Genomic DNA, 17,108 nt, shown 5'->3' with positions numbered 1-17,108 from the left:
TCACAAAAGCTGAAATGACTGTGTTCTCATGTAGCAGCTAAGAAATATTGTTCACATGTGGTTCTCCCATTGGCGTTACAAGAGAAGGGTTTAGCACAGATGAAAAAATGAATTCAATTCCTGTTGACTGGAGGAATTCCTGTGAGGGAATGCATTCACTTTTGGTGTTTTGCTGGAAGCTGTGTGCCCAGCCTCTACTTAGGTGGGGAGGAGCAGTTAATCTGGGAAGATGCTACTTAAAAAAAAAAAAAAAAAAAAAAAAAGCATGCATTTGAGGCTGTGTGCATCATTTAATTGCTTGTTGTGTGTCACTTCAAGCTAAGTATCAGTGTTGAGTTTTTACAGTTTGTGCCAAAACAGATGGTGTCTTGTGCACTCAGTGAGTAATCCAGTCATTCTTTGAGCCAGTAATGCCTTTTATTCCTGCAGCCGTCACCATCCTTACGAAGAGTTAGCATTGCAACATTGCCTAGGAGCTCTGGAAACGCAGGTGTTGGGGTGCCACTGGTGAGTAAGGGCTCTCGTGTGGTGAGGCACGTGTCCCTTCTCAGAAGTGGCTGAGTTTCACTGGGAAAAGGCAGCTGCACTAAGTGGCTTGTGCTTCTTCTCTAGGCCCAACTGCAAGAACCTGTTGGAGATGAATGGAGTGATAAATTCAACAGGAGATCAAGCAGTTGGTAAAGTTGCTCGGCTTCTTCTTTGTCTAGGGTTAAATAATTTTCAGCTCAAGCTGTGCCTATATAAAGCAACCTATGGAGCGTCCTGAGGTATAATAACATTAGGCTACATCTTTCACGTTAGCTCTATGTGCTTCAGTAGGTAAATGAGCTTTTGTGACTAAATGCTGCAGCTTTTCTTTTTTAAATCTCTCAACCCTTAATTGAAAAATTATGTTCTCTTGCATTAGAACTAAAATATGAAAACCAGGTAGCTAATGTTAATGGATTTGGATTTAATTTTTTAAAATCCCTAATTTTAGGTGACTAATCTTGAAACTTATTTGTCTAAGTCCCAACCAAATGAGTAGGCTGCTGCTAAACTTGTAATTTCATGATATGTTTCTGGTGGGGAAACTCAGGCAAGTACGTTTAAAATATGACAGGGGACGACTAGGAGCAAGGCAAAATGAGAAGCGTCCTTCCCTACAGCGATTCATTAGCACCTATTCCTGGACAGAGTATGAGGATGAACATTTGGAAACTAAGTAAGTTCCATGGCAATGCCCTCCGTGTTATGAGCTGTCAAATCAAATGCTTGATGGAAAAGCTTTGGAACTGTTGCTTGCTTGCTTGCTTGCTTTTAGAAATGAGCAGCTGGAATTGCCTGCTGAAATGCAAGAACAACTATCAAGAAAGGAAAGTACCTCTGAAAAAGGAAAGTGTCCATCAAAATGGAACCTGAAGTCGGCGTAAGTTTCTTTTGTTTTTTCCCCTCACATGGTTGTGAGGTAAAGCAGTGGATGGCTGTGGGAAGTGGAACCAAAGCTGTCGCTTTGGGTTTTGTTCTCAACACTGACTGCTGAAAAAAAAACAAACCAGGAATGAATAACATCAGATGCCAGACTCACCTCACCAGGGATCCATTAGGAACCTTAAGGGGGAAGGTAATGGGGAGATAAATGGGAGCTTCATGCTGCAATCCTGCTTTTACTACTCTGTGCCTGTATTTATAGCTGAGCTCTGAGCTACTGAGGCATGTGACATCTACTCTCATTTTAAAAACACACAAAAAAAACACCATGGATTTTTTTTTTTTTTTTTTTTTTATTGAGGCCTGTACAGCACCTAGCAGCAGGCACAAACTGAGAGACAAGCAGTTATCACCACCAAGTCTAGATTATTGCAGCTAATTTCTCTGGGTCTCCCGGGTCAAAGAAGGCTGTCCTCAAGAAGAATCCTTTCAAGAATCCTTTTACAGGAAAGGAATCACGTTCTGTACAGGAAAAACTGCATGAATATCCTAAGCTAAACCTATAGTTCAGGCATTCCTGGGCAAGGAGACAATTGCACGCTAGCATGTAAAACTGAAAAGACAGCAGAAAGAACAATACATTTACTTTCTATTGTTGGACAAAGAATACATGTTCCCAATTTCATGACAGCTTTAAGAGAGGAAAAGTAGGAAAGAAAAGTCACCGAAAAGTAGGTGAGAAAAGACTATTCCCTAATTTCATGGGAGGCACCAAAGTCCTAGAAAGCAGTGAGACACAGAATTTTTCACAATCTGCAAGGCAGCACTTGTGAATCCTCTTCAGAAATAGCGTAGAATGGAGCAGGTGGCTGCCTGAACTGGGCTTTAGGTGTGTCACCTAAAGCCTGTATCAAAAACTTACTGATCTGCAAAATGTCAGCTAGCACTGTGCAAAGCTCCTAGTGCAACAGAATCCTTGTCTGTGATAGTTAATGATGTATGTGCTTTTTCAAATCTTGGCTTACTGTCTTGGTGAGTTATTGTGTTATTTTTTGGTTTGTGGGAGTTTTCAGTTGGTGGTGTTTTTTTTTTTGTTTGTTTGTTTGAGGGTTGGGAGTTCCAAGTTCTGAAGAGGAATGGAAGGAGCATTACATGACTTACTGTATTCTACAGGTGCAATTTAGTGTCATCGTGGGCATCCCATTTCAAGACTTCCTTTTCCAACGCTAACAAAACTCTCTGGGTTTCTGTGTCCATCCTGGTACTGCTTGCTGCTTTTACAAGCTTCCTCACTGGGCTGTCTCTTCAGCGACCAGCAGATGCAGCACCTGTAGGAACAGGGGACTCCTGGACTTCACTACAGCAACTGTTGTGGCCATATACAGGACTTCAACACAATGGGCCACCCCCAGTATAACCAAGGTTTGGACCTGTGTGAAGTGACACGTCTGAGTTCTAGTTGACAGTATGAGAAGCTACACTGAGATAGGTAATATATTTAAGGTCATGGTTTGGGTTGTGGGCCTTTTGAGGGTTTTTTGTGCTTTTGTTTTTTCATGACTTGAAAAATACTTTTTTCTTCTCATTCTGGCAAAAGTTAACTTCTCAAGTAATGGGGGGAGGGGGGAGTCTTAGTTCTATTCAGGTTTAGAATAAAACAGGCAGTGATTTTGAATGTGGCTCACAATAAATATGATTAAATGGTCCAGCCACAAGAGAATAAGTAACTTATTTTAACAAAGATGCAATGGTTACATTTTAGTCATTAAAGCTGTTCCAATAGTTTGAATAGAAAAAGACTGAAGACTTGAAATGTGACTTTATTGGAAGTTTTTGATAATAAAGTTTTAAATGAAAGCATGAAGTATTTAAGAGTATGTTAAAACTCTCGTAGCAAGGAGCAGCTGATAGACAACATCAACAAACAGAAAGTTAGCTGTATTCACTTTATCAATTGCTGCTTTGCTGGCAAAATCTTTCAGCATGTGGTAGAGAGAGGAGTGAAATTCAGAATCTTCTTCTAGTTCCATTGAAAAAGCTTCACTGACTTCAGTGATCTTCAGCTTCTGTGCTCTCTGACCATTAAACATGTAAAGAGACCAGTCTTCATCTTTGACAAAATCTGCTTTAAGATGCTCACTTACCTGATGCGGGGAAAAAAAATGGGCTGTAAGATAAAGCTGACAGAACTAATTCTAGTATGTGCTTGAGTTTACTACAGAAAATCAGTATGGTTTTTGGTTTTTTTTTTTTTGAACTCTTAATGTAACATTAGGTCTTCACCTAAATGACTGTGTAGAATAACATCAACGCCAGCTTATTCCATGGTTTGCTTCTGTAAACTGCAAGTATCAGTCACTGCCTTTCTTGCTGTTCTGACTTATGCATAAAGAAGAGCTAGCTGCAATGGGCATCATGTATTTCTGTTCTGCTTAGATTAAGTAGTGGGCTTAAAAGCATGTGACATTCAGACAAATATTAACCCGGGGGGGAGAACTTCTCAGTATTTCAGCAGTATGTTCTGTACCTGCAGCCACAAATGGAGGTATTTCTCTGTCTGGGAGAAGTTTTGACCGTGTGCCACTCAGTGAGGAAACAAATCAAGTTGTGTGTTCCCTTCTTTACAGTACAGAACAAATGAAAACACCTATGAAGCTAAGAAGTAGCTTCCAGGTGGTAACTGGATGGTAATTCAGAGGACCTTCTTATAGGTTACTTTGAGAAATCAGCACCTACCAGTGTCTCCTAGCCCCAGTAGTTGACCTGTATCAGCTGTACATCTTAGCACATTAGTAAGTGCCTTTGTTATTGAGAATTGTACCATTACAGCTCTCAGGCTTGTTCCTCACAAATGCAGGAGTTGTGAAGCAGGAGAGAAGCAGGCTCTGCTGAACACAGATGTGCTCTTGTTTGTGTGTTGTTTTTTTTTTTATTTTTTTATTTTTACCCTAAATAGCTAACCTGAAATCTTAGAACTGATGTCCTATGTATATGGATCAGGACAGGGCTTGAAGACTGAGACAGAAATACCTTCCATCATCTGTGCTTTTGTGTGGTATGTTTTTATACTGGTTTGTCCCTGGAAATTTGGTCTAAAGCTACGAACCTTGAACACTACTTGATCTTGACCTGATTCCAGATTCCACTTGCTCCAGCCAAAAGCAAAAGCAGATGCAACCAGGGCCATTTGTTGATATGCCCTAAATTCTGTTAGAGGAGCCTGTAATACAAAGTTAGAAAATATGCATCATTTTCTGCCTAATAAAGCTTAAAAAAAACAACTTCCTTTAAGCAGACACTTGTCTAAGCTGCCACTCACAACTCTGCCTGCTGCCTCTATACAGCTTGCTATATGAAAATGCCTACAAGAAGAGGTGGAAGGAAAAAAAAAAATGGCAAAACCACTTGCTTGCACGCACCTTTTTGTTCACACAGACATATTTGTATGAATACTCTTCTGGGAAAATATTCAGACCACACTTCTTCAAAACTCTTCTGAAGGTGACAGGGCACATCCATTTTCCCATCAACTGGGAAAGCGCATTCTTCTCTCCCACCACTACTGCAGCCAGCATGCATTGATTACCCTGTTGCATAAACCAATGAAAGCATCTTGCTGGTGAACAAAGGTATTTTTCTGCTTCAGGCATCAACTATTTATTGCCTCGTGGCTATTCTGGATACTGCCCACATCAGGTATCACCCTGATCTTCAGATCTTAATTCACAGATCTTGCAGAAAGCCACTCTACTGCCCCATACTTACAGTCACGCTGACTTTTCAGTAACAGACATGGCTTTAACCAATTTATATGTCAACAGGAATACGAATAGTTGTGCATAGTTTCAACCTTTGGAAGGAATGAGTAGCATAAAATATAGGTTGTTTGAAATGTTTTTATTTCTTTTGGCACAGTTCGGAGGGGAAAGAAGCAGTTTTTCAGTGCTGGTGGAGCAGTTTTGACTTTGCTAAAGTAGTATCAATATCAAAGAACTTTATTGGAATGTTGCACAACAGATGCTTTGTTCTGACCAGTCCACTGAAAATAATTTAAGTCACCTGTAGTTTTGGTTCAATTAATGCTTGGAAATGAGGAGAATCCTTCCTTATTTTCAACAGAGAAGGACTGAAATTCAAGTTCTTGTAGAAGCACAAGTAGTTCTTAACAAGGGACAGCATGGTAGTTCTATATTTATTTTCAAAAAAAGCCTACAAGTCTTTTATATTAAATAACTAAATTACAGTACCTTAATTTGTATCTGAACCTCTGCGAAGACTGTGGTAATTACAAATACTGCTTCATCTGTACTGGTGGGTCGCAATTCCCATGCTCGATAGGGCATGTTGAGATGAATGTCCTGGAGAAATGCTATTGTATAAAAGGCATCTATCTCAAAAGTGAGGTTTTCCTCCTCTGTTTCATATGTTATGTGGCTGATGCCATCTGTTCTCCACTGCTGGCCTTTACAAAAGAGAGGCAAAAAGAAAAAGCTGTACATGTGAAACTCCTTGCAGTCAGAATGAGTTGAGATAAATTAATTCTCTTTACTTTGTGCCTAGTATTTTGGGGCAAAAGCTTCCCTTAGTTTAATAAACACAAAATTGGACTAATCCTGACATTAAAGGTTCTCCTTAAACTCAAAAGAACAACATGGACTAATGTAACTGTTGCTTTTTATGTAGTAACAGGAGTCTGCAATCTTATCTTCAACAGTAACTTCAGCCATCAAACTATCTTAAACTGCCTATTTTTGTGAAGTCAGATTTTAATAACTGAATATCACATTTGTTTTTAACTTCAGAATTTTGATGTAACGTGACTGTAGGGTAGGGACTAATTTGGCTCAGAGCAGGCTTCATCCTAGCAAAACTTGATTTGTGCTACAGCGGTGTTCTGCTGCCCCATTAAATAGTGCAGGGTTTTTCTATTAATATCAAAAGCCTCAAAGCAGCCCTTGACTACACACAGTGCAGGAGCAAAACAGAACCAAGAGGAAAAAAAATGACTCCACAAACTGAAATCTTTAAAGTATTTCTTAGCTCTGAGCTGGCTCTTACATTTAGGTAGTTTTCTAGAAGATTCAAACTCAGCTAGAAACTCTCTAAGCCAAACAAAATGAATTTATTTTAACTTGGTACCTGCAGGATCCCAGCGAGCTATCACAGGCTCCTTCCAAAAGATCACACTGTCAGGAAGTCCGAGTGTTATCTGAATTGGTGGATGTGTGGTGTCTTCAGACTCTTCTGGGGGATATGGGTATGCCTCCAAGCCACTGTCGAGTAACTTTGACAAAGCAGGAAGAGAACAGACAAAATGTTTTATCAGAAAAAGAAATAGCCTGAACTGACTGAAGTCCACCTAACCGCCTGTAGATCTTTATGACGTACAACTTAAAATTTACTAGTATAAATGGTGTGCTAATATTGCATATCTCCAACAAATATTTTTCCTTATTACATCCTCCTGCTAAAGGATTTTGCTAGACTTTTACCAAGCACTAATGTGAAACAGTAGCACTTGGGACAAGTTCTGCTGCAGTGCATGTTTCCCTTCATCGTAACTACAGTGGTGGAAGCAGTAGGAGGGTTCAAAGGTCCCACTGGCAGTCACCCTTCATGTGCTCCATTGGCCCTTTCAGGCAGTGCTATGTGGTAAGTGAAGGTATTTAATAGAGCTGGAGTCTACAAGACAAACAAGGGCTCCTACCCGGTAAAAGCCAAGACAACTTCCGTATGTCTGTACAGTGTCAAAAGGAATGAAAGAGGTCAAATGTGAGTGAGAGACATGAGAGCTTTGCCAGTCTGCCCCCAGTCCTGCTTTCTTTAGCCTGTACATTCATTCCACTTATTGTTTTCATCTTCACAATAAAAACTGAGACTACATGTGGGAGAAAAAAGATACGTTCACCGTTTGTGCCCATTTGATCACAAACATCTTGTGGAGTCTGAAAGTGGATTTGCTAAATACTCTTACCATCTTTCCTTATACGTTTCCTTTTCACATATGAAAAAGTAAGTTTTTCTTTTACTTCCCAAGAGCATTTTCCAGCACAACAATTTAAGTTATCTGTGTTAGCTGTGCTAGTGAGCAGGGTCCAAGTGCACACCTTACTGTATGCACATTTGTTTACCTCAGCTGCTGCAAAAATTGACCAAGTCTAATTGAAAACATGATTTGTCAACTTTGGAGCTTCAATTAATTAACTGTTCAAGAGGTCAACACGTGTATAAACTGTGCATATGCCCTGGTGCCAGCTCTAGGAATGGCTCTCTGAGGATGGCAGGGAAAAAGGCTGCACGAGATGCAATATTTCCTCACTTACCTCCACCACACTCCAGCTGTTGATTTGCTGGACCTGAGGTGGAAGTTGTAGCCCATCGATGTGGTACACACCACCCACAGGGACAAATCGTTGCAAATCAACAGTGTTTTCATCAGTTATCATCTCCTCTTCTTCACTGGTCTTTTCCTGCATCTGTAGAATTTGAACTGCATAATAACCAAGCAAGGTGAGTTATCGTGGTGCTTAAACTAAGCCACTGACATTTCATGCTTCTATTATTTTTTACATTTGCACCAGAAACCGTGTGCTTGAAGTGCTTCCCCTTCTGTGGCATTTCAGCTCCACCTACTGGTGTGCCAGTATGCCATGCATCCATTAACAGCTGATTGACACAGAAAGAGGATGCTGGACCATGAAAAGCATTTCTTGTGTTTTAGTACTGAGTGCTCTGAAGATTAATCCCTATTCACACTCTGTGGTCAGCTCAAAGTACTTCGTACAGAAACGCAGTTCCAGTGACAGAAACCAGTTGCATCACTAATCACAGAAGAATTTCACAGGTGAACAAGACAGTAAATTCTGGCCAAGTTCAGTAAGATTGTATTGGTGAGATGACAAATAAGGGAAATTAAAAAGATATAGTGCAACTACAGGCCACGTGCTGAAGGTGAAGGGTAGATGGTATTTGAGGACAAAAGGCACTTAAGTGAAACAAAATTTTTACAAAAAGTAATTTGTAGTATTTTTCTATGTATAACAGATGTATAAATTCAAGTTTTTCCTCAATTAACTAAAAAAATAAAAATAAAAATAAAAAAAATTAGATGGCATTGATACCATGGATAAAAATGCCCAGAAAAATGTATTTAAAAAACAACAAACACAAACTATTGTACCAGATGTTGCAGAAGAAGAAAGAATGTTACCATACAATAATGTTTAAATGTCTTCTAAACAAAGCTATTAATTTTTCCAAGCTAAATTAACTTCTTAACACTGGTACAACTAAATTAAATCCAGATAATAACCTGCAAAAGTTCTTGCTGTTCTCACTGCTGCCCTCTCCTATTTTCCTCTCTCGTCCCTTGGCTGCCTGTTGTCAGTGGATTTGTGGTAACTTAGTAGTGTCCTTTCAGACTCCTCCCAAAAGTGGCTGTGTGAGTTTGCCCATTTGCCATGTGCCTCTTTGTCCAGTTTTCTCCTGTCTTTAGCAATCATTAACAGAAATGTCAACAAGACTGCCATTAGCTAGACAGCAGTATAGTTACCAACTTTGTTCTATTCCAGTGGAGATCTGTATCACCATCCTTCCATATTGTCAACAAGACATTTAGAATAAGCAGTGTCATAGTGTTGCAAATAAGAACACAGTACCTTCTGGTGGTATATCAAAGCTTTCTGATTTCTTCTCAGTTTCCTCTTCTGTCACCTCATTTATACCAGTTATGCTATTTGTATTTCCTCTAAATGAAATGGCACTCTATAAAAAAGGAAAAGATTTTTAATTAGGTAGAGAGACTCAATAAAAAAAGAGAGTATCACTTTGTTAAAAACAGTGGCTCAAAGAGAAAGAGTACAGCTCCACTCCTGCAGCAGTATTTGCACTGATCTTGCCACGGGATTAAAGTTCTAGGAGAAATCCTTTTTACCTACCTGAGAAAAATAAATTTTATTAAAGATATCCCTCAATTTTAGAATTTAACGTGTAAATAGAGATAAACATAATTGTTTCAATTGCAAATTCCACCTCCAGCATTTAATCCACTGTCAGCATTTAGTCAAGCATCCAATCTTTTCACTAGCAGTGTGTGTACTCAAAACTAACATTTATGCTGACTTTAGAGCTAAAGAGTGCCACAAAGAAAACTGAACTGTTCAATCCAAAGCCACACTGATAACTCTGCCAGAACCTCAGCTTACAGTCTCAGTCTGTGCCTTGCCTGTGATACTTACTCCCTCTCATACTGTTCTCTATTTCTAAAACATCACCTTAGATTTCCAGCCAAATTTCCAGTCCAGATATGATTTCATCCCTGGCATAGCTGACTCTTCTGGAAGCACAGCAATAAGCAAACAATAGTTCAGCACACACACCATGCATGTGGAGGCACAGGCACCCCCTGTGTGCCTGCCTGGGAGCAGGAGGAGCACGCACCTCCTGGCCTGGGTTGGGAGGGGAAAAGGTGTTACCCACAGAAACATGGGGGAGCTGAAGGCTGAGCCAGACAGGAGGAGTGACTGCAGTGGCTGAGAGAAGCGGAGGCTTCAGAGAGAACGTGGTAATGCACAAAAAAGAGAGAAAGAGAGTAAAACCTGGAAAAAAAATAGAAGCAATGAAAGTGTACGTAGGACTGAAAAACATAGGTGAAAACTGTCAATGGACAAGTCTTGTCATACAAAAGAACAAGAAAAATGGTATTCTAGGCAGTGGTCAGGTCACTTATCTGGAGGCCCCAGATAAGTGGAAAACCCAAACCCAATAACAAAAACAAAAACCAAAAAAGAAACCCAAGAAACCCCACAACCAAATGCCCAAATGCCATTACACTTCATTGAAGACTGCAAAGAAAGAGAATCCAGCAGTCAGAAGCAGATTTTGAAAGCCCTCTAGTGGCAAAAACATCAACATACAGGAACTGAGCAGGTAAACTGCTCAACCAAGCCTCAGTGAGTTCTGAATCCTATTTTGCATTCTTTTGATTTTCCTAAGATTACATTCTTGCAATTATTTTATGGGGCTGCCAATGTATGGGGTGCAGAATATAATCATCTTGATATACATCACAGACTGCAGCAAATGCCCTACAACAGTGCCTAACAATCATCACTGCTTGATCCTGCTCACAAAATGCTGACCAAATGCCATCTCATGCATGCCAACAAACAACAACTGCTATGTCCTGTCAAAACTTCCCCCTCCACCATTTTTAGGTAGTCTTTGGTCATGCACTTTTCCATCCCCTCAGAAGATTCATGGCACAGTGTTAACACAAGTTGTCTTTACCCTTAGAAGTTTCAGAAAGTTGTACAGGGCACATTAAGAAGCAATCACACAGCAGCTGGTGCTGTAGAACATCCTTTCATGAGCTGATTTACCTACATTTCTCTCTACAGGAAGCATTTCTTGTCCAGTAGTCACTTTGGGCTCCTCTCTGGCTTCCTTTTCCTCTTGTGGTTCTCCTGCATTGTCTTGTGAATGCTGAGTCAACTCTTCACTGTCTAAGACTTCCAGTCTTGGCACTCTCTGGCACTGCAGCCAAAGTGGAGATATGTGGTCGTAGTGGGTGTGCAATATGCGAACAGCAATGCTGCTCACAGCCAGTGACTTTGGAAGATCAAATCCATGATGTGTGTCACAAAAGACATGATTCTTGAATCTGTACATAAGTTAAAGAAAAAGAAGTTCCCTAGTAAGATCGGCAGCACTCATTTTTACATTTTCTCATGACTATTCTTGTTGATGTTCTGCACTAAAAGTCACCTAAATTCTCTATTGCTACATGGCACAGTATTAGAAATGGATGTCACACTGCACCTCCTGTCCTGTACTGACAACTGTCAGTATGCTTCTCCAGAAAACCTGTAGAGGCATTAAGGGGATCAGGAGTTGCCAAAAAGTAATGGTCCCAATAGGAAGACAATGCAGCAGAATCAGACAACAGCTGTTCTACACAGGACATTTCTGCTAAAGCAGACTAATTTAATGGGCAAAGTCCCATACAGGTGAAATCACCGCTGTCTGAATTACATCAGCCTCAGCATCTTCCATATGAAATCCAAAGACAATTCTGATCAGCAGCAGCACTACACACCCACCAATCCTTGGGACAGCCCAGGAGTCAGGCTGCGAGCAGCACAGGAGGCCAGCCATGGCAGACACAAACTCCAGTGGGCACTTGCTGCCAGTCAGTCTGACTTTGCTCAAGACCCAGCCTTGCAGCTATCTTAGCAATGCTTGTAGCAGCGGGTCCTCAGTCAAGGCAAAGACCATTTACCAAATCTCCTATTTTCAGGCTGGGAGTGGGAAGTCTCAAAGAAAAAAATTGTTGTTTCGGAACTTGTTTTGAAAAATGTATCAGGTAAATGGCAATCTAATAAAAAATCTTAAATTCAGAACCGACTGTGGAGAATATTCCCAGCGCAGGTTCTGTCTTCTTTTATCATTACTGAGAACTGAGTGTAAAGCATCATGCACCACTTCGTAAGAAACTGAGACAGCTTAGGAAGCTGGAAGGCTGTAGAATAAATCCTATTCAACACGAAAACAATTACAAGAAACTGGTTCTTGGAGTACTTGGACAAAGCCAAGTCTCAAAGTAAATGAAGAATTTCAACATGCTGTACCTTGCTTTCTTCTTCAGATTGGCCCAAATACAGAAAGTAACATTTTTATCCTTTATGACTGTCTGCATATTTCCAGTGTCAGAATCTTCATACATAATAGCTGACTACAAAGAAGAAAGCAGATGGAATCACGTTCTCTTCTGATATTACTTGGACTTACTTAAATCTACACTGGAGTAAATTAAAAAAAGAGAACACATAGGAGCAAAAAATGACAGCAGACCAAGCTTAGCTAAGTTTTATTTATATACTAGAACATGCCAGGTTATAAATTCAGATCTCTTTGCTCAAGTCTTTTCTTCCTCAGACATCATCAAGTCTGTCAATCAAAATACCACCAAATATGAGTCTTACATCATCCCCTTCCATGGGACTGCCTGTCTTCATTAGTAGTTTGTTTTGTATTTCTCAGTGGAAGTTTTTTATAAAAACAGTGTTTACTGAGTAATACAACAGTCCTATTTTTTACTGCACAAATAATACTTTTTTACAGTCCTTACTGCACAGATATTTTTTGTCAAAACTTATGACCCACTTTTCACACTTGCAAATTTCTGTGCGGTCAGCCAACTTCTAATTCAACTCATAGAGACAAAAGGAAACAAATTTCAGAGGGAGCCACTTGCTTCCAACATCTCCTAAGATCACAGTAATGGAATATTAAATGCCTTAATTTAAACAGCAATTTCCAAAGGAAAGCTAAGATTCTCAGAAGATTTGAGGTCTGGTAGCTGTTCCATACGTGGTTTGTGTCACAATATAAGAAACAAAACAAAACAACACACCAAGAACAACCATCACAGCAAAAAACTTGAAGCAAAATTTCCATGCGCTGCACGTGTTGCAACTTGGAAGCAGTAAAACTTACTTTAAGCAGCTGTTCTGTCGCTTCATTGTACTTCTGATGAAGAAGATTCTCCAATTCCAGAATCGTTTCCTTGTACTGAGCTGTTTCTTTTTCTGTTATCTCACTTGGTGGCGTGTCCAACAAAAGAAACTGCAACTTCTCAATTAACTAGAAGACATTGAGAAAAATATCTCTGTTTTGCCACCAATCCTGCCATACAGGCTGTTCCATCATAAAAACAGAGGCAGATTTGCTTCTTTTGCATCTAGGCGTATCTTTGCTACAGAGATAATTCATCATATGCATTGAGATTGTACTAAACCAGCATAGACAGGCAACCATGCAAAATGCTGGAAAATCCAGGTCAAGTCTGCCTTCCTTCATTCCTGCAGCCCAATTCCTCCATTCCTCAACATGGAGATGTGAAATTTTAGCTTATAAAACAGACCACATGTTGAACCAGTTTGTCATGTCATCGAAGACACTTGTTGGCCAAAAATTTTTTAATGAAAATCTTACAGACCTATTTTTGAAACATATTTTCTGCATCAATTATCTCAGCTCTGAAATCTAGAGAATATATAGTACTGAGACATACAGCAATTATGCTTTAATTCTGAGAATAATCCTTAGTGTGAAGTTTGGGACTCCACGGTAACACTGTTGTCTTCCAATACATGCCAATATCTGAACTTCTAAACGAGCGTGGAAGACTAAAAAATTCCTATTTGGCTGAAGTTTTAAAGACATTGATCTATCACAGGATGCACTTATTAACACACTCTCCAGTAAAACTAAATTTCAAACCTCTTGATGGAATTTTTATTACTATTCACTCCCCATCCACAAATTACACCCATTCATGTTAACAGATGCTGCACAGAGAGAAGAATAACTTGCTTCACTTTATCTATGTGACCTGTTTCTTGCTCAACAGCTGTCACAGTGAAATACTAACTCTAACTGGAAATATTAACTGATCTGTTCTGCTTAATGACAATCATCAGGAGCTGCTGTCAGCTATGAATGACATGGGAAGCAGATCACACGTGCTACTGTTATTATGTTAACTGATGCTATGAAACCCTTCAAAACACACACCCAAAATGCTGTATGGTAACTAACATAGCAAAGCAAAGGAGAGCTATCACTACAAAGGCATCTTACATACCACTTTTCTTCACCCAGATCTGCAGCACTGAGAAAGAGAACCAGATTATATTTCATGCATCCCTTCCAGATTTGCCAGACTGTTTTCCCTCTTAACCTGAGGCACTGCAGTGCTACCACTCACTGAACAGCAGGATAATAACTAGCACTGCCACTGTCTTTAGATTTTACCTTTCACTCGGTCCTTATCAGGAGGTCCCTACCAGTTAGGAGCTGCTGATCTACAGCTTCTCACAGCCCTGAGTTTTCAGAATTTTTCTCCAGAAACAAGTACAGAGCAGGAAAGAAATGCTCAAATCGTGTTGGGAGCCCCCAACACAAAAAGGACATGGAGCCGCTGGAGCACATCCAGAGGAGGGCAACAAGGATGATCAGCTGGGGCTCTTCAGCCTGGAGAAGAGAATGCTGCCAGGAGACCTTATAATGGCCTTCCAGTACAGGAGAGCTGGGGAAGGACTTTTTATAAGGGCATGTAGTGACAGGATGAGGGGAAATGGCTTTAAACTGTAAGGGTAGATTTAGTCTAGAGATCAGGAAGAAATTCTTTACTGTGAGGGTGGTGAGACAGTGGAACAGATTGCCCAGTGAGGTTCTGAATGCTCCCTCCCTGGAATCATTCAAGGCCAGGCTGGATGGGGCTTTGAGCAACCTGGTCTAGAGGGAGGTATCCCAGCCTAAGCAGGGGGTTGGAACTTGATGATTTTAGAGTTCCCTTCCAACCCAAACCATCCTATGATTCTATGAAACGTTTTGCACCATGAGAAAATAGCCACTCTTTTAACACTCTCTGACATCACCTTGACTTCCAGTGGGGGCAAAGTGAAAATGCCTGTCTTTCAGTATCACATAAAACTCTACTGATCTTATCGTGTAGGGTAAGGATACTTTCATAGGACACGAAAGACCTGTAACTCTTCAGTGTTGAACGGGAAACACAGAGGAGTAAGGAAGAAGTACATCAGGGGAAAGACATAGCAGCAGGAAAGAAGGAATGGAATGTGAGCAAACATTCTGTTTGGGTTGCAGTGTAAGAGAGAAATTCATGGCGTTCACAGAACCATAGAATCATAGAATCACAGAATGGCTTGGGTTGGCAGGGGCATTAAAGCCCACCCAGTTCCAAGCTCCCAGCTGTGGTCAAGATTGCTGTCCGCAAGGTCAGGCTGCCCCAGGTCCCATCCAGCCTGACCTTGAATACTTGCAGGGATCCTGTTAGCTGTTGGTGTTCTTGGAAAGGCCTACCATATTCCCTGCTGGCTCAGAAGAGGACAATATGTGACAGATGAAAATCTTAGCATCCAGCAAGCATTGCAGGAAGGGAAGTTTAACATGCAGAAAAAAGCAGCCCAGCAGAAGTTGTAATACACAACCAACTTTCACCCCCTGTTTCTAGCTGGCTCAAGACTTTTTAAGATGTAGATAGCATGGAAGAGCTCAGTGTAGAAATGTTACACAGAAGTCCCTTAAATACACAGCATGTTTAAAGTCTATAGTCTCCTTCTTTATACTTTAAAATAAATTTGTAATTAATAAAAAAAAGTTAGGTGAAGAAAAAAAGGAAGGTGAAGGTTATAACTGATTTCAGTCTTTGGAAAAAAGAAAAGGGGAAGAGGGTACTGATGAGCAGTATTAAGGATACGGTTAGTGATTTTAAACTGAAGAATACCACTTATATGTAACACTTACATTTAGCACCTGCTCTCCCCTCTCCATCACAAATGGAATGTCCTTATTTTGATCTTCGCGCCATAAGTTCATGAAAGTATTTATTTCCTGCAGTACAGTTGGGTCAGGACTTCCATCACAAGCAATATAATGTTCCCACTACAGAAAAAGCATAAAAGAAAAGTAGATACGGGCACATGGTGCAAATGACTTCCATAGTTACGACAAGAAGGATTCTGAAAGACAAATGCAGTGATTTATTTAGTGATATTTAGTGATACATTCACACCTGTGTCTAAACAGGACTGTAATGCTACCTGTACTCCCATCATCATCATTATGCCAGAAAGAAATAGCTTATTTTCACAATAATGTGTTAAGATACTTCTGCTCCACTAACATCGTTCTTACTGCTGGCATAAACTGTGGGGCCCTACTCACCCATACAGCCTCCTCACTGTCACGTTTCTTTTCCATGTACAACGAAGTATAAAAAGGAGAGTGAGCAGGGCAAATTCCTACCTTGAGATGGATGAATTCAAGAAATTGAAGTATTCCTAGGTCCTATAAACAGACATAGCCTAAAGCCTCTGTGTTGTCTAAACTCTATGACAGTGGGCAGATCTCGAAAGCTTACCTTTGAATAAGCTCTAAATTCTGTTTTCCACCTTTGTGCACACACAAACTTCTCTTCCAGTGCATTAAGTTCGGCTAGTTCAACTTCCCTCCGTTCTTGATCCTGATAAAATATTTGTATATCAAGCAGAGCAATTAAACTTTTTTTTTTCTTTCCCCTTCTTACAAGCATTTTCTATCAAAGAAAATAATCAGGAATATTTGAGTGAGCTACTAGTTAAACAAATCCAAACGTTGCTTTTTAAAGAAGCATTCAATTTGTAAGCTGCAGTAGTTAGCAATATGTTATTGTCATCACACTAGTTACTGAGCCATATGACAAACACGTGTCATATGACTGTTATCCTTACACATCAACAGTTTTCACATCATCGTCATCATCCTACAACTACCTCTAACAAGAGCTGATATAAAATGTAAGCACATGTTGAAAAAAGAATGCAAAATGTTTTGTGTTTGTTGTTTTTTTTTCCTTACAATTTCTATGATTTAATTTTTATTTTTACTTTTTTTGGTGTAAGGGAAAAAACACTGTGTGAAGGACAAAGGTGCACAGGCAAGAGTGGCTTTTACTGAAGAGAAAAACAATAAAAACCTCAAAACAGATGCAACACAAAATTTTGGGGAACATGAAAAAATTATCCAATTTAAGCTAGACGGGAATTTTGATAAAAATAATTATTTATTCAAACTGGAGTATGACATATCCCCAAAGTTAACATCTTTAACCACAGTACCTTTGTGTAACAAAA

General features: G+C 39.9%; 2 protein-coding genes across 4 annotated transcripts in view; one reads left to right on the top strand and one right to left on the bottom strand.

Moving 5' to 3' along the window:
• Positions 1-2,827, top strand: part of IRAG2 (inositol 1,4,5-triphosphate receptor associated 2) — a gene marked incomplete at both ends in the record, with an annotated part of 36,663 nt that extends 33,836 nt beyond the window's left edge. For 2 of the 3 annotated variants that reach the window (XM_079549181.1, XM_079549182.1), the window contains 5 exons: positions 430-507; positions 613-677; positions 1,103-1,204; positions 1,304-1,408; positions 2,584-2,827. In XM_079549181.1, coding sequence (XP_079405307.1) covers positions 430-507; positions 613-677; positions 1,103-1,204; positions 1,304-1,408; positions 2,584-2,827 — 594 coding nt within the window. The remainder of the gene's footprint in view (positions 1-429; positions 508-612; positions 678-1,102; positions 1,205-1,303; positions 1,409-2,583) is intronic. The other variant, XM_079549183.1, reaches the window with a different exon arrangement.
• Positions 2,828-3,278: 451 nt separating this feature from the next.
• Positions 3,279-17,108, bottom strand: part of LOC306958115 (GTPase KRas) — a gene marked incomplete at both ends in the record, with an annotated part of 45,953 nt that continues 32,123 nt past the window's right edge. Inside the window, 12 exons of the mRNA XM_079549533.1 lie at positions 3,279-3,554; positions 4,517-4,630; positions 4,830-4,997; positions 5,658-5,872; positions 6,550-6,694; positions 7,734-7,900; positions 9,069-9,174; positions 10,795-11,071; positions 12,039-12,142; positions 12,907-13,053; positions 15,742-15,879; positions 16,358-16,459. Of these exons, the coding sequence (XP_079405659.1) occupies positions 3,279-3,554; positions 4,517-4,630; positions 4,830-4,997; positions 5,658-5,872; positions 6,550-6,694; positions 7,734-7,900; positions 9,069-9,174; positions 10,795-11,071; positions 12,039-12,142; positions 12,907-13,053; positions 15,742-15,879; positions 16,358-16,459 (1,959 nt within the window). The remainder of the gene's footprint in view (positions 3,555-4,516; positions 4,631-4,829; positions 4,998-5,657; positions 5,873-6,549; positions 6,695-7,733; positions 7,901-9,068; positions 9,175-10,794; positions 11,072-12,038; positions 12,143-12,906; positions 13,054-15,741; positions 15,880-16,357; positions 16,460-17,108) is intronic.

This window comes from Tetrao urogallus (genome assembly GCF_951394365.1).
Source record: "Tetrao urogallus genome assembly, chromosome: 1".
NCBI classification, from domain to species: Eukaryota; Metazoa; Chordata; class Aves; order Galliformes; family Phasianidae; genus Tetrao; species Tetrao urogallus.
This window is presented reverse-complemented; position numbering and strand designations above follow the sequence as displayed.